Here is a 19,928-nt window from a genome sequence, read left to right as displayed (position 1 = left end):
ATAGATGAGAGGAAAAATAAAGAGAGAAAGAGAGAGAGAGAGACTATAAAAGAGAGACCCATTATAGGTTTGAAGAGAAAATTGACTCTAGAGAAATATCCAGAGACCTACAAGGATGACCCCAACTAACAATCTGAGCAATAGTGGAAAGGCTACCTTAAATGCTCTTCCCTGATAATGAGATTGATGACTAACTTATCTGCCATCATAGAGCCCTCATCTAGTAGCTGGTGGAAGCAGAGGCAGACACCCACAGCTAAACACTGAGCTGAACTGGAATCCAGATGCAGAGAGGGAGGAGTGATAAAATGGGGACAAGACCAGGCTACAAAAATCCACAGAGACAGCTGACCTGAACAAGGAGGAGCTAAGGGGCTCCCAGACTGATAGCTGGGAAACCAGCATTGGATCAACTCAGACCCCCTGAATGTGGGTCTCAGTCAGAAGGCCTGGGCAGTCTGAGGGACCTCTGACAGTGGAACCAGGATGTATCACTGGTGCACAAAGACTTTGGGAGCACATCCCCCATGGAGGGTTACTCCCTTAACCTAGAGGCAGGAGGGAGGGCCTAGTCCCTACTCCAAATGACTTAACAGATTTTGTTGATCTCTCCTGGAAGGCATTACCTTCCCCATGTAGTATGTTGGGGGGGGGGGATGAGATGGGAGGGTGGTCAGGGGGCTTGGGAGGGAGGGAGAGAAGGAAGGAGGGAGGGACAGGGAACTGGGATCGATATGTAAAATAAAAAAATGAAAAAAAAAAAAAACCGAAAAAAAAAAAAAAGAACAAAACGAAAGGAGTTTTAAAATGCAATTACAGAAGCTCAAATCAGTTTAATTTACATACAAAAAGGAAGTACTTACTCTTGTAAATTGATGATTGGATCAGGGGATGTTATTAGTAGGTCTGCTATCTTTATATCTCAGAGTTTGCACAAAAACCCAAACCAAAATGCTTGTGATGAGATTTGACAGCTCTAGGCTCAGTTCCTACCAGGAGCTTGGTTTCCTGTCTGCTTCAGGTATGTGTGGTTCCTTGAACCAATTGCTGTGCTTAGGGATGTGGAAGAGTCTGGTCAGTCCTGGGTTCCTTGCCTTTCGTTGGCTTGGGGGAAAGTGTAATGAATGATGTCAGCCTCACTTCAATCTCAGGGAGTAAGTCCATCACCAAACAAAAGAGGTTTCTAATGAAAGGAAGGAAGGTGAGAGTGCTGGTTATACCACAGTGACAGATGCTCTTTAGGGTTAATTCAGGGCAGGGGAGATGGCTTAGGCTGTGAACTGCTTGTTGTGCAAGCACAAGGACTTGGGTTTGGTCTCCAGGACCTAGATAAGTAAGGTAGGTGGAGTGGTGTGCATGATTTGGAGACAGTTTGATCCCTGGGGTGCTGGGGCCAGCCAGTATGGGTTAATCAGGGAGCTTCAGGTTTGTGAGACCCCCATCTCATAAAACAAGGTGGATGGTAGCTGAGGAACGACACCAAAGGTTGACCTTTGACCTCCATAGAACACACATATACAAATACACATATAGAAATACATACATATACACCAAATAAAATTAATCATTTATTTACTTTTTGTGTTTGTGTGCATGTCCTCATGATCGATGTTTCATGCCTTCCTTGATCACCTCCCACCTTATTTATTGAGGCAGGTTTTCTCCCAAACTCTCCTGGAATTTATGTGGGTGCTGGGGATCCGAACCCCAGTCCTTATGCTTGGTGACACGCTCTTTAACCACTGAGCCATTTTCCTGGTCTCCAAATGAATCACTTTAATTGCTCCATATCTTCCTTAAATTGAAGTGGAACTGGTGAAATTCAAAGAGAACCAGTATGTAGCTAGATTTTTCTTTGGGCCTCCAGCTTACAAAAAATGACACAGAGACTTATTAATTATGAAAGCTCTAGCTTAGGCCTGTCCCACTAGCTCTTGTAATGTAACCCATTTCTATTCGTCTCCGTGTTGCCACGTGACTTGTGGCTTTTACCTCTCCGCCTGCATATCTGTTCTTTCTGCATCCAGTTGATGACCCTGCCTTTCTTCTTCCCAGGGCTCTTTCTGTCCTGCCTATACCTCCTGCCTATTGGGTGTTCAGCTTTTTATTAAACCAATCAATGATACATCTTTACACAATGTAAAGGAATATTCCACAACACCATTATAACTTGATGTTAGCTGGCTATGGATTTTTTTTGTCACTTAATTTTTAAGGAGCTTAACTTAGACTTAATTGCCTGTTTTAGTTACTGTTCTCTTGATGTGAAGAGGCACTATGACCAAGGCAGCTGTTTATAATAGGAAGCATTTAACTGGGGGCTGGCTTACAGTTTCAGAGGGTTAGTTCCTGGTCATCATGGTGGGGAGTGTGGTGGCTGGCAGGCAGGCAGCCATGGTGCTGGAGCAGTAGCTGAGAGCTTGCATCCTGATCCTTAATGTGGAGGCAGACTGGGAATGGTGTGGGCTTTTAAAGCCTCAAAGCCCACCCCTAATGACACCCCTCTAAGACAAGGACATACTTCCTAATTCTTCCCAAATAGTTCTACTAACTGGGACTGAGTATTCAAACATATGAAGCTGTGGGGGCTGTTTCCTTCCTGGTTTTATTGTTGGATTTTGGCTTTCTTATACATGTGCACTCCTGCTACCAGAAAACTGAGCTAACCCTCTCATTCATATTAGCTGTTTGATAATTGTCATTTCTGCTAAAGATACAGGGATAGTAGTATATGTTTTAAAGTTCCCAAACTGTCTCTGTCACTTTGCACTGGCCCATCTCTTTCCAGCTCTCCCCCATTACCCTTTCTTTGATTGATACCTTTCCCTTAGCCTCTCAGAGTAGTCCCAGCCACAAAAGACATACACACATACATACATACATAATTTAATTTTACTTACTGTTAGCACGCATGGACACATGCACACATGCCACATTGCCCATGTGGTGGTCAGAGGACAACTTTCTGGATTTGTGTCTCTCCTTCCACTGTGGAGTCTGGGGCTGAACTATGAGATGTCATGGCAAGTCCTTTTATCCTCAGAAACACCTCATTGGCCCTAGTAAGGTATATTGAACATGACATAAAATGTATTTAAAGTATCAAGTAGATGCTTTTTGGTAAATTTATGGTTATGAAGCCATCCACTTTTAGAGTATTACCATCACCCTGAAAAATGCTTTGTGCCAGTTTCTATTCAGTCTCCATTTCCACTCAAAACCTTAGGTAACTGCTGATCTACTTTTTATATCTCTATTTCCCTGTTTCGAACATTTCACATAAATGGAGTTATGTGGCATGTGGTGTTTTTGTGTGTGGCCTTTAAAAGTTAGCATGTTTCCATGCTGTATTACATATTACCATTTTTAATTTTTATGTCTAAATAATACAGATCCCACTCTACCGTGTGTGTGTGTGTGTGTGTGTGTGTGTGTGTGTGTGTGTGTGTGTGTGTCCGTCCGTCCGTCCGTCCGTCCGTCTGTGTTATCTTTGTCCTTTGTCCATGTACATGTATGGAGGCCTGAGGTGAATGTCAGGTGTAATTTCAATTGCTGTCCATGCTGTGTTTTGAGACAAGGTCTGTGTGGAAGCTGGAGCTCTCTCATTTGGCTGGACTATTGGCCAGGAAAATATAAGGAGTCTCCTGTTCTGGGATTATAGGTGTGTCCTGCCAACACCAGTTTAAATTTTTTTCTTTTATGTTTTAAGATTATAGTATAATTATTATATTATTTCACCCTTTCCCTTTCCTCCTTCCAAACCCTCCTGTATACCCTACCCCTCCTCGCTCTCTTTCAAGTCCATGGCTTCTTTTTACATTAATTATTGTTACATACAGACATACATGTTTGTAAACACATGAATATAACTTGCTCAGTCTGTGCAGTGCTCTTTGTATGTTTTCAGGGCTTACCATTTGGTATTGGCCAACTAACTGGTGTGCTCTTCCTTGGGGAAGGTTACTTCTCCCACTCTCAACATTCCTTAGTTGCTGTAGTTTTTTTTGTGTAGGGTTGAGCCCCGTGAACTTTCCCATCCATTTCAGCAAGTCTCTTGCTGTACTGTTCAGCTCGTGTTTAGACAGTCACGTTGGTGAGACTTTGTGGTGTAGCTATGATCTCACAACAAACTGAAGAGATACCCAGCTTTTTACATGGATGCTGGGGTGAAACTCCGGTTCTTGTGGGGCAGGCATTTTAACAGCTGCACTGTCTTTGTAGCAGCCTTGCTGTTTGTGATGTGTTTTCACTGTTACTAGTTCCTCTCAGTCTGACTGGTCAGTCAGATGATGTCCTATCACCAAATTCTGCTGATTTTTTAATTCCTCACCAAATTTTTAGAATTATTTGGTTCTTCCTGAAGTTGTGAAACGGTGTTTTGTGAAGTGATCTTTTCAACCAACTTATTGCAATTAGTTCAGGATCGGGGTGGATCTTTTACCCAATGTAAGCCATCCTGAAAGCATTGTTTCCATATCTCTTTTCTGATTCAGTCTCCATAGAGAAAAGACAGTTTATTCTATCATTTCACATCTCAGCCAATAAGCTTCTGTAGCTTTAGAATCTCAGAGGGCTCGTCCATCTGAGAGCCTAACAGGTAAGTTCCATGATAAGACCTGTTTCCCAGTGGCTTGGAATTTTGATAAGGTGACTGTCAGTCTAGCAATCTGTCCTTGGAACATAGTGTAGAGTGCAGGCAGGTTCTCCATACCCTTAGTGTTTTATGGCTTCTTCATTTCTCTTCCACTAAAGCTAATTCACCTGTTCCGGACTGCGACTAGGGGCTTGCCTCTGGATACTCTTTATCAATCTGTAGCTGAGAGTGGCAGCCTTGTATTGAAAACTGGTGTCGTCTGACTGGAGTCTTTTGCCACCTCTACTCTTCCTCATACTTCACCTTTTATTTTCTTGCCCTATTTCATTGGCTAGAACCTCCAGTGTAGTGCTCCAGCAGTATTCCTCGCTTTCTTCCTGATCTAAGGAAAGCAATATTCAGATTTTCACAAGTGTATTATGTTGTGCCCCCTGCCCCCAAAAGAATTTTACTATGTAGATGAAGCTGGTTTTGAACTCATAGGGATCCCTCTGCCTCTGCTTCAAGAATACTGGGATTAAAGGTGTGCACCACCATGCCTGGCTACAAGCATGTTATGAATTGTAGTCAAATACTGTAGGAAGGGGTAAAGGAGGGAGCACACATTTGAGAAGAATTAAAAGTTAGAATAAGCCACATATGGTGGTCTGTGTTTATAGTCTCTCCCAGCACTCTGGAGGTGAGGCAGGGACATCTTAGGAGTTTGTCCAGCCTGGAGTACAGAGGAGACCTTGTCTTAAAAATAGGAAAAAACAAAACAAAACATTTGTGTAAACCAGGATTTACTAATGTCTATAACTTATACAAAGAATATGATTTATATGTTTGTGGGCAAAATGATTGGTTCCATTCTTAATAAATAGGATGGAATTAAGAGCATCTCTCTCTCTCTCTCTCTCTCTCTCTATATATATATATATATATATATATATATATATTTTTTTTTTTTTTTTTTTTTTTTTTTAAATCTTTTTTTTCTGAGGAGGAGGATTGACCTTTTTACTATAGACTTTTTTCACCTGTTTCCACTTGTTGTTAATTTTAGGTCAGTACCAATATTTACAGGTGCTTTTTTTGAGGTTTTTTTCCCCCTCTGTATTACAATTTAATATGTTCTACAAAGTGGGGAGCAATGTCGTTACTGTGTGTTAGTAGCAGAAATTAAGATATACTGAAATACACAGTACTTCATAGGGCTTTGACAAGTGTCCTGAAATTATGTCAGATGGGAACCATGAAATAACTATTATCTTTTTTAAAAATTCCAATATATATTGAAATGTGTATATTCTTATTTCAAACATAACACTCAAAAAATGAGTTATGTTTGAATTATTAAATACAGTAAGGAGAACTCTTTCTGTTCTGTTGTCTTCATCTCACCCTGAGTTTAATTTTCCTTGTCTTGCAGTGGTCTTGCTGCTCCAGTCCTCTGGGTTATCCTAAGGAGTTTAGACAAGTTAACATAAAAGTAACCCAAAGACAGACAGTGCCTCAACTTAGAGTTCTGTTCAGTGTCCATGAAAGACTGGAGACAGAGAGTAACAGTGGTGGCCTCTGGAGTGTTCCTACTGCTCTGCTAGTTTGTTCACTAGGCATTTTCACTGTCTTTACCTGAGCTTTGAAATAAGTTTGGGCAAATAGAGAAATAGTGAATATGAACTATAACCAGAATTATTGTTTGCTTTTGGAAACTTGATTGTTTGTGTGTGTGTGTGTTGTCTTTTTCTCTTTTTCTCTTTTTGAGGCAGTGCCTTACACTGTTGCTCAGGTGGCCTGGAATTTATGGCAATCCTCCTGCCTTAGTCTTTAAAGTGCTAGAATGATGGGTATTTATAGCTAGACCTGTTACAGAGATCTAACTTAACCCTCCCTGCTCCTATCTTTGTTATGGCTAGGCATGTTATTTTATATTTTATAGTTTCTAAACTTATTTTTTCACTATAAAACCATTTGTTACAGAAAATTTGGAAAATACAGAAGGCCTAAAAGGAAGACAACAGTCACCTATAATTCTCCATTTAGTCAAAAATCTTTGTGATAATATTTGGGAAAACTAGGAATATCATAATGTCCATGAATAGAGGCTTGTTGAGTACATTTTGGTATATCCACAAATGGACTGTATAGCAGATTAACAGCGTTTTAACTGTGGCATCTCTATGTTCATAGCTTGGCATCTTTCCTAGTTAATTGTGTAACTATAATGACCTTGAAACTTCTATCCTTATATAGTACTCATTTCATAGGGTGTTCCTGAATATTAAATGTAGCTTTGTACACTCACTGCTTGACAGATGTTGCTAGTATTATTAACTTTTTATGCTTATTGGAAAAGATCTCAAAATAAATATAAGTTTTGAGGGAAAGCTAGTGTGATACAATGATTTTTTTGTTTGGTTGGTTTTGTTTTCTTGTGAAATATATCCATTATGTCATTAAGTGATTGAAAGTTTACATTTGAGGGATTTTCACCGTGGGTTTGGAAGTAGGAGTGAGAGAGACTTTTTTTTTTTAAAGAAAAACCTTTTTTTTGTGTGTGTGTGTGTGAATTTTTAATGAATATAACTTCTTTATTTTTTTGAAAGATCTTATGCCAATATTTTGTTTTGTTTTTCTCTTTATTGCAAAACCTTATTGCCCTTGTTTTCTATAGTAACTCCCTGAAAAAGCCTTTTGCTGGTAAAGATAATCAATTTGTGCTAACCAAACAGATTACATATCTGAAATTGTTTAAAATTTTTACATTAAATTAGAGGATATTATGTTAAACAATAGCTTTTAAAAAACCCTCTTTGGTATAAAAAATGAGGTTAAGTAGGTTTCTAAAGAAATGTGTGGCTGAAGTTTGAGACTGGTCCTGGCAGGTACTTACCTTGCAGTAATAGCTGGAGCACACATCTGATTCAGATGAATCAAACCCTCCACACTTAGATTGGGTTACTCTGAAAGCTGTGAACTCTCACATTCTATACAGTCTCCAAACTTACTTTCACTATTTGCTCCCTCCCCCTACACTTACGTGAATCTAGTCTCACTTTCTGCCACATTGTCTTGGGCATTGAGGTTGTCCAGTTGGAGTTTGACTCCCACCCTCGAGGCACCCGACAGCTGTTCCATTCTAATGTCATGCTCACCTGCTTTGAGGGAGGGAGTTATGAATTTCGTTCTCTGTCTTTACTTCCCTTTTCAGCTCCTGAGTGTTCTCTAGGCACTCTGCATGCACTCGGTGCTCTCTCTGCTGGGGGATGCACTTAAGGACCACGGAGTTCTGCCTTGTGATTGGCATCTTTTCCTGTCAGGAGGAGCTAAATGTAGTTGTAGTCACTTACCGCAAAGAAGGCTGTTATTTTACAAAGTTCAGGTGATCCAGACTGAGAAAGACAGACATGGTATGTACTCACTCATAAGTGGATATTATCTGTAAAATGAAGGATAACTGCTACAATCCACAGACCCAGAGAGACTAGGTAACAAGGAGGACATTCAGATCTCCCTGGGAAGGGGAAATAGAAGAGATTCATGAGTCACCTGAGGGCGACTGGGGATGGTTACATGAGCAGTCTGTCAGGTTGGGAGGTAGAGGGGAGAGTACTGAAAGAGACTACTGGAAAGGGGTGCATTTTGGAGTCAGATAAAAACCTGGTACAAGGGAATCAATGACCCCCAACTAAGATTCCTAGTAATAGAGGATACGTAGCCAGAACTAGCCATCTCCTGTGTCCAGATTGGTACCTAGCTGAAATGTCATCTGAGAGGCTTCATCCAGCAGCTGATGGAAACAGATGCAGACCCACAGCCAAACATTAGGTGGAGTTTGGGGAATCTTGTAGGAGATGGGGAAGAAGGATTATAGGAGCCAGAGAGGTCATAACTCCCTAAGAAAACTCATAGAATCAACTAACCTGGTTTCTTAGGGGCTTGGAGATTGAACTGACAACCAGGAGCCTGCATGGGACTGACCTAGATACTCTGTGTATATGTTATAGTTGTGTAGCTTGGTCTTCTTGTGGGACTCCTAACAGTGGAGGCAGGGCTGTCTCTGACTCTTTTTCTGGCTTTTGGGATCCTGTTCCTCATACTAAGTCACCTTGCCAGTCTTAATTCATGGGAAGGTGTTTAGTCGCACTGTAACTTGATATGTCCTATTTTGTTGATATCCATGGGAGACCTGCCCTTTCCTAAACAGAAGGAAGAAGAGTGGATTGGGGGGGGCGGGGTCAAACAGTGGTGATGGGGAGGGGAACTGGAAGGAGAGGAGGGAGTGCAAACTGCAGCTGAGCTGTTAAATACATATGCAAATGAGTAAATAACTAAATAAATTTAAATAAAATAAAAATTTCAAAAATTCCTTTATATGTTTGATTGTTTTAATATTATTTTACATGCATTTATGTTTGTGCATCACATTTGTACCTGATACCTGCAGAAGACTGAAGAGGGCATTGGATCCTTTAGAACTGGAGTTACAACCCAGGTCCTCTGGAAGATCAGCTAGTGCTCTTAACTACTGAGCCATCTCTCCAGCCCTAGTAAAAGTCTTTGATAGAAAAATGTCAACACAATTAGAGAATATGCATTTTTTTTAGTGACTTGTTTTGAAATATAAATGCAAATTAGTAGGTAAATGGCCTTTACAGAACAGAGGTGACATCTTCTTCCCCTTGCCAGGTGGATTAGTTTGTGTTGCTGTGACAGAAACAGTTGAGGAAAGACTTCTTTTCATTCACCATTCCATGATTTTCATTCTGTTAGAGGAATAATGGCGTGGTGGAGTGGCTTAGTCCAGTGTGGTAGAAATGTACCAATGGCTGCTACCAGGGTTGGTGTTAAAAACAGGAGCCTGTATGGCACATTTCAGACTCAAACCATAACAGCAGTTCCTCAAGGAGGCTGTAAAGATGTCACTGAAGAGTGACTATTGTGTCAAGCTTGAGAAGTCAGATTCTTGATGCTTACTTCACTATACTTTTTCTTCAACCACATTTCTGTGCTCAGTTGTTGCATTATTGCTATGCCATAATTGAATGTAATGAGTTCATACATTGGTGAGTGTGATGCCAAAACAAGCATACCAAGAACAGTGGAGAAAGATTTATTCTGTGCAGCAGGCAAGATTGCTATGCCTTCCTTTAACAAAGGAAGTATGGAGGGTTTTTTTTTTGGGGGGGGGCTATGTATACTCATGTGGATAAGACTTTTAGGGCTAAGTACATTTTTGAGCATGCTCAGTAAAGGAGGGTGTTCCTGAGCATGCTCAATTTAAGATCATCAAGGAAAGATGATTGTGCTAGTTTGTCTTGACTGTCTTCTTGATTGGATTAATATGCCTAGATTGTTAGTGACATACACTTGGTAAGTCTCAGAAGGCATCTCTAGAGAAGATTAGATGATGACACTTTTGACATGAGATTAATTTACTTGATGGTTCCATAATATGATGGCGTAATTGGGAGGTGGTGATAGGAAATGGGGACTAATTGGAGTAAGTGTATCCCTGGGAGCTATATCTTGCTCTGGCCTCTTAATGGTATGCCTTCTCTGTTTCCTGTCCACCATGAAGAAGCTCTTTTGTCATACACCTCAGCCACCATGATGTTTTGCCAAGCATATGAGACCAGGTATTGAACACTTTGAAACTATAAGTCATAATAAAATTTGATGAGGTAGCTCAGTTGGTAAAGTGCCGGCCACACAGGCATGAGGAACTGAGCTAGGTTCCCAACACCAACATACCAAATTGAGTGAAGTACTTTGAATCCTAGTACTGAGAGGTGGAGACAGGCAGGTCCTTGGATTTTGCCAGTCAATCAGCTTAGCTAATGGACACATCCCAGGCCTTGAAACAAATGAGGTGGATGACACTGAAGTTGTTCTATGGCATCTTTACATGTGTGGTTCTGAGTATATCTCCATCCATGTGCCCTTGTACAGATACACACACACACACACACACACACACACACACACACACACACAGAGCATTTGGGGAGATGCTTGGCCTAATGTCAATGGAATACATATTAAATGTTAAGATGGAGGACAGGACAGGATACACTTTTGGGCATGCTAAGCTTTCTTATAAAATTATAGCTTAAAAGAACAGGACAAGGATGCTTTCAGAGTGCATAATATAGGAGTTTCCGCCCTACAGATACATGCCTTGCTTAGTAGCCCAGTAGTTTCTGGACATAATTTATTTCTTATTTCTAAACTGCTTACTAGCAGAGGGTTCTTTATCTTCCCAGTAGTTATGTGAAATCCTGTTGATTCTAATGCAAAATAAGTCATGGGCTTGAGTTCTCTAATAATTGTTTAGCTATAATATTTTAAAGTGTTATTTAATTATGAAATCATGAATGAAATCAATGTCATTGACATTCCTAACTTAAGTAGCCCAGAAAAATAGAGGCTTAATGTCCTGGGGAACCTAGTCTAAAACATAGCTTAGCAAAGAAGTCAACTAGAAGAATAAGACAGAAAGGATGCTTGTGGCTGTGTCTTACAGTATAGTTGCATTAAATTAGTTTTGAGAATAGTTAGGTTGGTCTCCTTCTACTTTGCAGTTTGTATCAATTTGCTTACTGAAGTGAAATGAAAGCCTTATTTAGTTTGCTTTATACTATAAACCATCGCTAGGAGTAAGAAAAATGGCTGGAAAGGGTAACCGAAGATAAAGGATTTTAAGTTAACTGTCAACTTTTTTGGATATGTTGGATTGTACTATGGCTAAGAGTGTTTTTTTTTGGGGAGGGCGCAGGGATTTATTTAGGAGATTGAAATAGGTCCCTTGTCTGGGCACCATATATTTGCTGTTACAGATTATTTTGAGATGATTGATTTTTTTTTTTTTTTGCGTTATTATATCTTATTTTCAATTTATTACTGATTTTCCCTATCAGGGACATGACAGCATGCGGAAGTAATACATATTTTTTTATTAATTTTAATTTTATTAATATTAATTTTCAGAGGCCTACCCCTGGGGCTCTGGGCAGAGGAGGCTTGCCTGCCTGTCTTGAAATGCCAAAGGCAAGTGGTGGTGAAAGGCATGAGAGGCATTTTAATTGGTGTGGGGACAGGGAAGAACAGACAAAGTCTAGCGGCCCAAGATCTGTCTTTGAGGGGCTAACAAGAGCTTTGAAGTTTTTATAGAAGATTATAAAAAAACAAGAGATGTGACTTTTATACTTGGTGATTTGCCTGAACAGACAGTCTTAGTTAGGTGGTAGTGTGGTTGGTCATTATCTCAGGAGCAGTTCTGAACCCTGTGCCTGTAGTAGTTTCTGTCTTCAATCCCAGCATTCAGGATGCTGAGACAGGAGTGTTATGAGATTGGAGGCCAGCCTGAGGTGCATAGTGAAACCCTGCCCCCCAAAACAAAGCTTCAGAGAAATCTTTGTCAAGGGAGGGAACAAAGCAGTTCCCATTTTGAGAAGATTGTTCCTCTTAGGGCTCAGCCTGGTTTCTGTCATCAGGAGAATTTGCTCCATTATAGCAGAGAGTAAGTGTGCATAGCTGGACATCATCATCATGTGGCCATCTGTCTGTGAGACTCTGGTGCTTGGTGGTGGTTTTGGCCTCCTATTGTAAAGACAGTAATTAGATATCTGTTCTTGGATTCCAAGGTAATTTGTAGGAGGGAATGACTCAGGAAAATTCAGAAGAAGAAGAAGAAAAAAATCACAGGTAAAACTGAGTAAGTGAGGGACAAAATTGACAATTGAAATTGTCAATTAATGTGTAATGTTTCTTGTTTCTTGAGTCAAACCGAGTTCTTTTTCTCTCATCTCAAAGAATGAACATGGTATCTTATGCCTTTAATTCTAGCACTTGGGAGGCAGAGGCAGGAGGATCTCTGTGATCTCAAGACTAGCACCTAAGCAAATTCCAGGTCATCCAGGACTGCACAATGAGACTATCTCAACAACAACAAAAACCCAAATTGGTTATATTTCTTTTTGGAGGGTTTTTGTTGTTGTTGTTGTTGTTGTTGTTATGCCATTTTTGACAAGTGAATCAGAAATGTAAGGACTTTAATCATGATTAAGAAACACTTGCATTAGAGTGTCCCTTGCACCTTGCCTAGGCAATGCAATGGAGCTGGTCCTAATGGTTCAGGTGTGGGAGAGCCACCCCTGAGAGCATAAAAGCAGGAGAACTGGCCCTGCCTGCCCCTTGCTCATTGCTACAAGGGGTGATCTACCTGGGGTGGGGGTTGGGAGTGGGGTCAATGCTGGAGAACTCACCTTGGTGGGGAGAGCTGGTGGGCTGACCAATTGTGCAAGTACCCAGGCCCAGCACCAGGATTATGTGTTCGCCTACTCCAACATTCACCCCATCTGTGATCTACTGGATCTCCACAACACAGCAACAATAGGATATCCAAGGGGAGTGCCAGTGAGGGCCCAGCACTGATAATGTAGCAGAAACCAGAGGCCTCCAACCAGACCAATGACTTTGCAGTGAACACTTGCATACAAAGATGTGTGGATAAAAGGGTTTTCCTGCGTGACTCACTGTGTCACATTACAGCTTCCATGTTGAGATTTGTTCCCTTTTTTTTCCTCTTAAATTTTATTCTATTTGTGATGGCGTTGTAAGGGCAGAGGGAAGGGACGGGGAAATAAGTGCAGTCAAGATGCATGATGTGAAAGATACAAAGAGTAAATAAAAAGAAAGTTATAAAGAAAGAAATACTTGTATTACATGGGCGCCACTAAAAGGCATAGTAGAGGACCAGTGAACTGAGTTCATTTCCCTAAACCTATATGGTAGAAGGAGAAAAAGGAATCTCAAAGGTTGTCCTTTGAACCCACTGACAATCAGCATCATGTGCTTCCCCACCCTCCAGTTTAAAAGGGAGAAGGCTTAATGGAGTCATCAATTAGTCTGCCTTTGTCTTTCCCTGCAGACTGTAGAATTGCCCTTTGCCCTTGCCTCAGTCTGTTCTCTCTCTCTCTCAAAAGACTTGAGTTCCCTCTCCAGTTGTCAACTCTAACCCCTAGCTGGTTTTGATGTTCTTCTCTTCCTCCCTTATCAGCAGCTCCTAGTTAACAGAGGTTTTTTCCTTTCTCCTTTTCTCAGTGTGGCCACACTGAGTAAATCTCCTTCCTCTGCCCAAATCTAGCTTGTTGGGACTGCAAAGGCCCTGGTTTTTATTCTTAAAATTCTGGAAACATGATGACTTCTGCTATTTTACTACTACCCTCTCTGTGCTTCCCTTACTATCAATTTCTTGCATTAGTGTGTATGTACATTAGTTGTAATTGAATGAGCCCATGTTAGTATATATTACTGTTGACTAATATCCACAGAGTACAACAGGGCTTTTTATCCCGGTTAAATAAGGATCAGGATAAACAAATAGGCCGAATAGATGTTTATTCAGGGAGAAATAACTTACAACCTAGACAGATGAACACCAGGAAATTCAACCCGATCCTCTCCTGTCCGAGTCACGCCAGCAAGAGGGCTTTTCCTCGCTCTCCCTCTGACCTCCTTCCACAGGTCACCCTGCCCATGGTTCCACTCCAATGGGCGTGGTCAGTGCCACAGAAGGACTATCCCACTACAGCTTTTGATTGATATAAAATGACATATACATACAGTGATTAATATATAATGGCATAAAGTCACATGAAATAGTTTCCTTCCCTGTGTTAGTTTTTTTTTTTTTTTTAACCTCCCTTGTTTGTTTTTTGTCAATTTGGCACAAGCTGGGATCATCTGGGAAGAAGCAGCAACCTTAATTGAGAAAATACCACCATCAGATTGCCCATAGGCCAGGTCTGTGGGGCATTTTCTTGGTTGATGATTGAGGTGGGAGGGACCAACCCAGGATGGATGGTGCCACCCCTGTTATATAAGAAAGCAGGCTGAGCAAGGCAGCAAGTAGTACCTCTCTGTGGCCTCCGCCTCAAAACACTTTCTCTCAGGTTACTTTTAGTTGCAGTGATCACAGCAATAGAAAGCCAACCAGGACAGGCCCCTAGATGCCCTGGTTACTCTTATTCATTACCCTTTTCCTATTCCTCTTCCAGCCCCTAGAGCCACTGTCTACTCTGTCCATATTTTTGCCTGTTCAGTATGTCATAAGGAAGAAATTATATAATACATATAGTCTTTTAAGACTATTTTATTCCACTTGGGACTGACTATTCTTGTATGGCTGATGACCCATTTCCTTTTACAAATAGACAATTTGTTATATGGATGTGACATGCTTTGTTTATCCATTCATTCACTGAAGAACAGTTTAGTTGCTTCCAAGTTTTGCCAATTATGAATCATGATTGAGTCTCTTTCAAAACATTAATAAATGGTGGGAAATGAACATCTCAGTATCTTGAGCCTTAGAGAGTTAACTCTTTTCTTAGGACCAAACACTTAGAATTGCATATATAGCTTGTAACCATCTTTAAGAAATTCCTATGGAATGTTTGGTTGTGGAAGAAGGAAAAAGAATCTGAAGAGATAAAGTAAGGGGAAAAGATTACATTAAACCTCAACAAGTTTGGAAAATGAGATTTTCTTAAAACTCAATTGCAAATAGAGGTTTTAAATTCAACTGTGAGCTTGAGAACATTCTAAAAGCTATTGTTATACTTACACAGGTTTGTGCACGGGGTAATGAAATGTAGTCGGGTTAACTTATTGGTAAAGAGTCAAAGAATAGAAAGAGAATTAAAAGAGAGAAGTCATTGCTTGAGAATCATAGGATAGAGGATAGATATTGATGTTGAGATATAATTGCACAAGGTTTGTGGATAGTAGTCTTTGTTGTATTTGTGACCTAGATTGAAAAGAAGATCTGTTAATGTAATGGATAAAATTATTTATTGCATGATTTGGAAGTCTTCAAAATTTGGAAGAATCCAAATTTTGGTTGATAGTTTTTTGGAAACTGAGGATTATAGTCATTAATATAAAGCTATGAATCCATTTGAATGTCTAACTTTTTCTCTTTTGTTTTAAAATAGTATTTATTTAAACAAATTCAAAATGGGCCAACAAATACCTTAAAGTCTTGGAATTTCTTAACTCTAATGCTAAATTTTTCAAATGAAGATTTATGTTTATGTTATGGTGTGTGTACTGCACAGAGCTTTCAAAATAGACTTGAGTGCTAGAGCCTGTGTGTGTGTGTGTGTGTGTGTGTGTGTGTGTGTGTGTGTATGTGACATGTGGCGTGTATGTGTGTTTCTGCACACGTGTGTCTGCTCTTGTGTGTCTGCTTATGTGGGATGTGCTCATGGAAGTGGATATACACATGTGTACATGAGTGTGTGTAGATCAGAGTTTGACTTGAGGTGTCTTTCTAGATTGTACTCTACCTTGTTTGAGACAGGGTTTCTCTCACTGAAGCAGGGGCTGATAGATTCAGGTGAGCTGGCTAATGAGCTTCAGGGACCCACAATCTGTCTGCAGCTCAAGCACTGGGGTTTCAGGTCAGGCTTTCCAGTGCTGGTTCCAGACTCTTGTGCCCCAGAGGCAAGCATTTTAGCAACTGAATACCTCTCCAACCCCCCCCCCCATATATATATTTTAGGGGCAAAAGACAAGTAGAATTACTACCTTTTAAATAGAGTATACATGAAACAGAAAAAGGACGAGAATAAAAACTAGGTTTGGGTAATTTTTCTAGAAGTTTGAAAAAGTATGTTATGTTTCAACTGTGCTGAGCCAAGACATTTGCGTGAAGATCCTGTCATCTGAGTTTTACCCTTAAAATAAAATGACATCACAGTTGAGTTGGTGAACAAGAGAGGCAAAAAATTCTCAGGAAACAATTTTGTTCATTGACAAGGTCAGGGATGCTGCTGTCTGTGGGTCACTGTATGTCCTAGACTTATGGGCAGAGCTAAGGTGATATCTGTGGGTTAAAAAAAAAAAAAAAAAAAAAAAAAAAAGAGTATGTGGAGTAGGGAGGGAGAAGTGGTGTGGGATTAGTGGAGGAACTGGATTGACCAAAACACATGGTATGTGTATGTGAAATTCTCAAACAGTATGAAAGTTTACAAAAGGGTTTAATTACTAATGTGAAAGGCTGGAGAGAGAAACTAGGGTCAGATTATGGAAGCTCTTATTACCTGGGTATGAGGGCATTGTTTATAACTTAAGGAAAAATAGAAATTAAGTAAAAATAGAAATTAGTTTTCTGGGGCATAAATAAGGAGGTAGTAATATTAGATAAGAAAGAAGAACTTTTTTTCCCTCAATTTTTAGCATAGTTTGATTTATAAAATATTTTAGAATTTATTTTCAATCTTTATGTACATTTAACTTATATGTGTGTTTTATAGCTTATACACTATCATAGATTATATTCTTAAAATTTCACATTAGAAACCAGCCATGTAAAAATTAGATGTATTGCTTGTTTCCTCCATCAATATTAAAAAGATGTTATTTATAGTGAGCTCAAGGCCAGCCTGCTTTACAGAGCAAGTTAGTTCTTGGCCAGCCAGGACTACATAGTGAGACTGTCTGAAAAAAAGCAAACACAAAAAAGATGTTATAATTATAAACAAGAACAAAATTGTTAAGATTCTTTATGATTTAGCCTTAATATGCTGAGACTTTATTTTATAAACAAATTTTAATGTACTTCCCTCCATTATAAATGAGTTTTGTTTTTTAAATATCTATCTGTCATCTGTGATCTGTGTGCTTGTAATGCATTATTATTATTATTATTTTTGTTATAGAACTGTTGCTGCTGAAGTAAGAAAGCAGATCTCTGGACAGTACAGTGGTTCCCCCCAGCTGCTCAAAAACCTCAACATAGTCAGCAATATATCCCATCATACCACAGTAAGTACCATATTTAAGCTATAGAGTGTTACAAATGCATTCCCGAGGAGCCCATGACAAAATACTGGAGAAGTAAGTCAGCAAACGGGGTTCTAAAGCAGTTTCAGCCTTTGTCATTGCCACCTCTTTTTTCTCTTGTTTGCGTTGACAAAAGGGTCTTGGGGTGCTAGAGAACTGTTGGTTTCCTAGTAGACTCTGAAACTCTATAAGCAGTATTTAATCAATGATGAATTTTTATACTTAGATTCATTATATGAAAATATTAGACTCTCCTACAGTTAGACAATGAGGTAAGCACTATGTGGGTTTGTAGCTCTGTCCCTTTTAATAGAAGGAAATAGCTATTGTAGGCCAAGAATCATAGACACAAAAATAATTGTTATAAAAGAAGCTGTCACAAGATAGTAATTTTTATTAAACTCATATTTATGTTAGGAATATGAATTAAAACAAACCTTCATTTATCCTAAAATTAGTGTGCTTTAAATTTCAAATGTGGAAAACTAAAGAAGTGAATAAAAGGGACAGAGTGTCTGGGCGTGGTGTTGTTTACTGTAATCTGAGCACACAGGAAATGGAGACGTAGCCATGATGAATGTGAGACACTAGCTTAAACATGAAATGCAAAAGGTGAGATTCTACTTTTTCTTTTACATGTAGCTAAGGATACATACTAATTATTGAACGAACATTGTATGCCAGTGGGGGCTAAAAGAGTTTTTTTTGGCCTGTAATAACATGTTGTAAATGTTTATGTTACCAAAACTTTAAAATAGGAATTTACTTTTGTAAGCAATAATATGCCAGTTGGAAAATTGTTAGACTACATGGATTTCTGGGTAATTTCAGTGTGCCTGTGGGAGGTCCTTTGAGTATGTTACTAATGTTTTAAACTCCTTGCCTTTCATCATGTTATCTTTCATCTTGAATTATACCTCAGTTATTCAAAATCCCATAGCCCAACAGCAGATTTGGTTTTTATGAGAAATTGTAACTCATATGTAGTCTGTTTTATGCTCCCCACCCTGATTACAGCTTTTGTCTTCTTGTCCTGATCCCAGCTGTCCTTCTGATGTGAGGATCCTCTCCCCACAAATCCACCAACGTTTACTGTTCTTGTCCCTTGATGTCCTCTTCTGTCGTCACCAAAAAACTTACTGTTTGTGCATTGAAACTACGCTGTCGCATTCATCCTTGGTTTCTTTAACCTCCTCTCATATTATTTCACCCGTTGGCACAACCTCAATGCTGTTTAAATCTGGGTGTCTGCTTGCCATACCTTTGTTGCCAGCGAGTGTGGCTAGTGAAGATGCTCAACTAGATTCAGTTAAACTTAAACACAAGAGTCATCTTAGTAACTTAAGAACTTTTGCAGTTCTCCCTTAAAAAAAAAAAATCATCTCTTAAAAAATTGTTCTTTCCTTACTGATTTAGCGTGTCAGTATTCATACTTGCTGTTTTTTTTTAAACTCTCATTTAAATGTTCTTTTTGTTGCCTTTACCTTTTCTTCCTATCTCCACTTTCTAATTTTCTTTTCAACAGTATTCTTTCAAAGGCTATGCAATGGTTGTTGGATTCAATTTCTCTCTGTAGTCTCTTTGAAAAGGTGCCTGCTAATCATGAGTCTTCAGACATACTGAGCCAGATAGAGTACTGCACACGCTGCATTTCCTTGCACACCACATTTCCATAATCACATGTAACCACATTAGCAGTAATTTCTTGCTGGCATCTACAGTTTGCTACCTGCTGTTTCCTTGTTGGTTTCAAGAATTTTTTTTTTTTTTTTTTTTTTTTTTGCCAGTTCATTCATTCAGGTCAGAATTTGGGAGAACATCAGTGGGTGGGATTTGAATTTAGGTTGCTGGAGTTATCTGCCCTGTTTCTGTATTCTTCCCTTTGTACCTCCCAAACTTTGAACTGTATTTACACCATTGTTGGCTTATTTGGAAGTTAGGCAAAGTTGCTTCCTTTCTAATATTCTATTTGCTTTTTTGTAGACATACTGCACAGTCTATCACTTTAAAGAATAAATTCCATGGGATTTAATAGATTCACTGATAGACCACCAGAGTCCACTCAGAACATTTCCGTCACCTCAAAACTAAACCTTTGTCTCATATTTTATCATCCTTCTTTATGAGCCCCATGCAACTCATTCTTGACTTTGAGGGAGGTCTTGCAGTACAGTACCTGTGCTAGCTTGGGATCTCTTATATTTCTGGAGTGCTGGAATTATAGGTTGCACTAACACACCTGGCTAGTACCAGAACTTCTGAAGGTATGCCAGAAAATATGGAAGGTTAATATCAACTAACTTGCCCCAGGGCAGTAGTTTCTGTCCTCTCTGTATAGGGAGTTTCTTTTAGTATCCTTTTAGGGTATGCTGGCAACAAAGACTTTTTTCATCAGAGAATATTTTTATTCCCCATCATGTTTGTGCTTAATCTACAATTCTGAATCAACCAGTCTTTCATTTCCCATTACATTACTTTTTTTCTCTGTTGCTGTGGCCAA

At 39.5% G+C, this 19,928-nt stretch overlaps 1 protein-coding gene across 9 annotated transcripts in view; it reads left to right on the top strand.

Moving 5' to 3' along the window:
• Positions 1-19,928, top strand: part of Dock7 (dedicator of cytokinesis 7) — a 174,513-nt gene that overhangs the window by 8,908 nt on the left and 145,677 nt on the right. For all 9 annotated transcript variants that reach the window (XR_007834746.1, XM_051188215.1, XM_051188213.1 and 6 more), the window contains exon 2: positions 17,305-17,410. Coding sequence is in view for 8 of the 9 variants with exons in the window: in XM_051188215.1 (XP_051044172.1) it covers positions 17,305-17,410 (106 nt within the window). In the remaining variant the exon portion in view is untranslated. The remainder of the gene's footprint in view (positions 1-17,304; positions 17,411-19,928) is intronic.

This window comes from Phodopus roborovskii, unplaced genomic scaffold (assembly GCF_943737965.1).
Source record: "Phodopus roborovskii unplaced genomic scaffold, PHOROB, whole genome shotgun sequence".
Lineage (NCBI taxonomy): Eukaryota > Metazoa > Chordata > Mammalia > Rodentia > Cricetidae > Phodopus > Phodopus roborovskii.
Note: the sequence above shows the minus strand (reverse complement) of the source record. Positions and strands in the feature narration are given on the sequence as shown.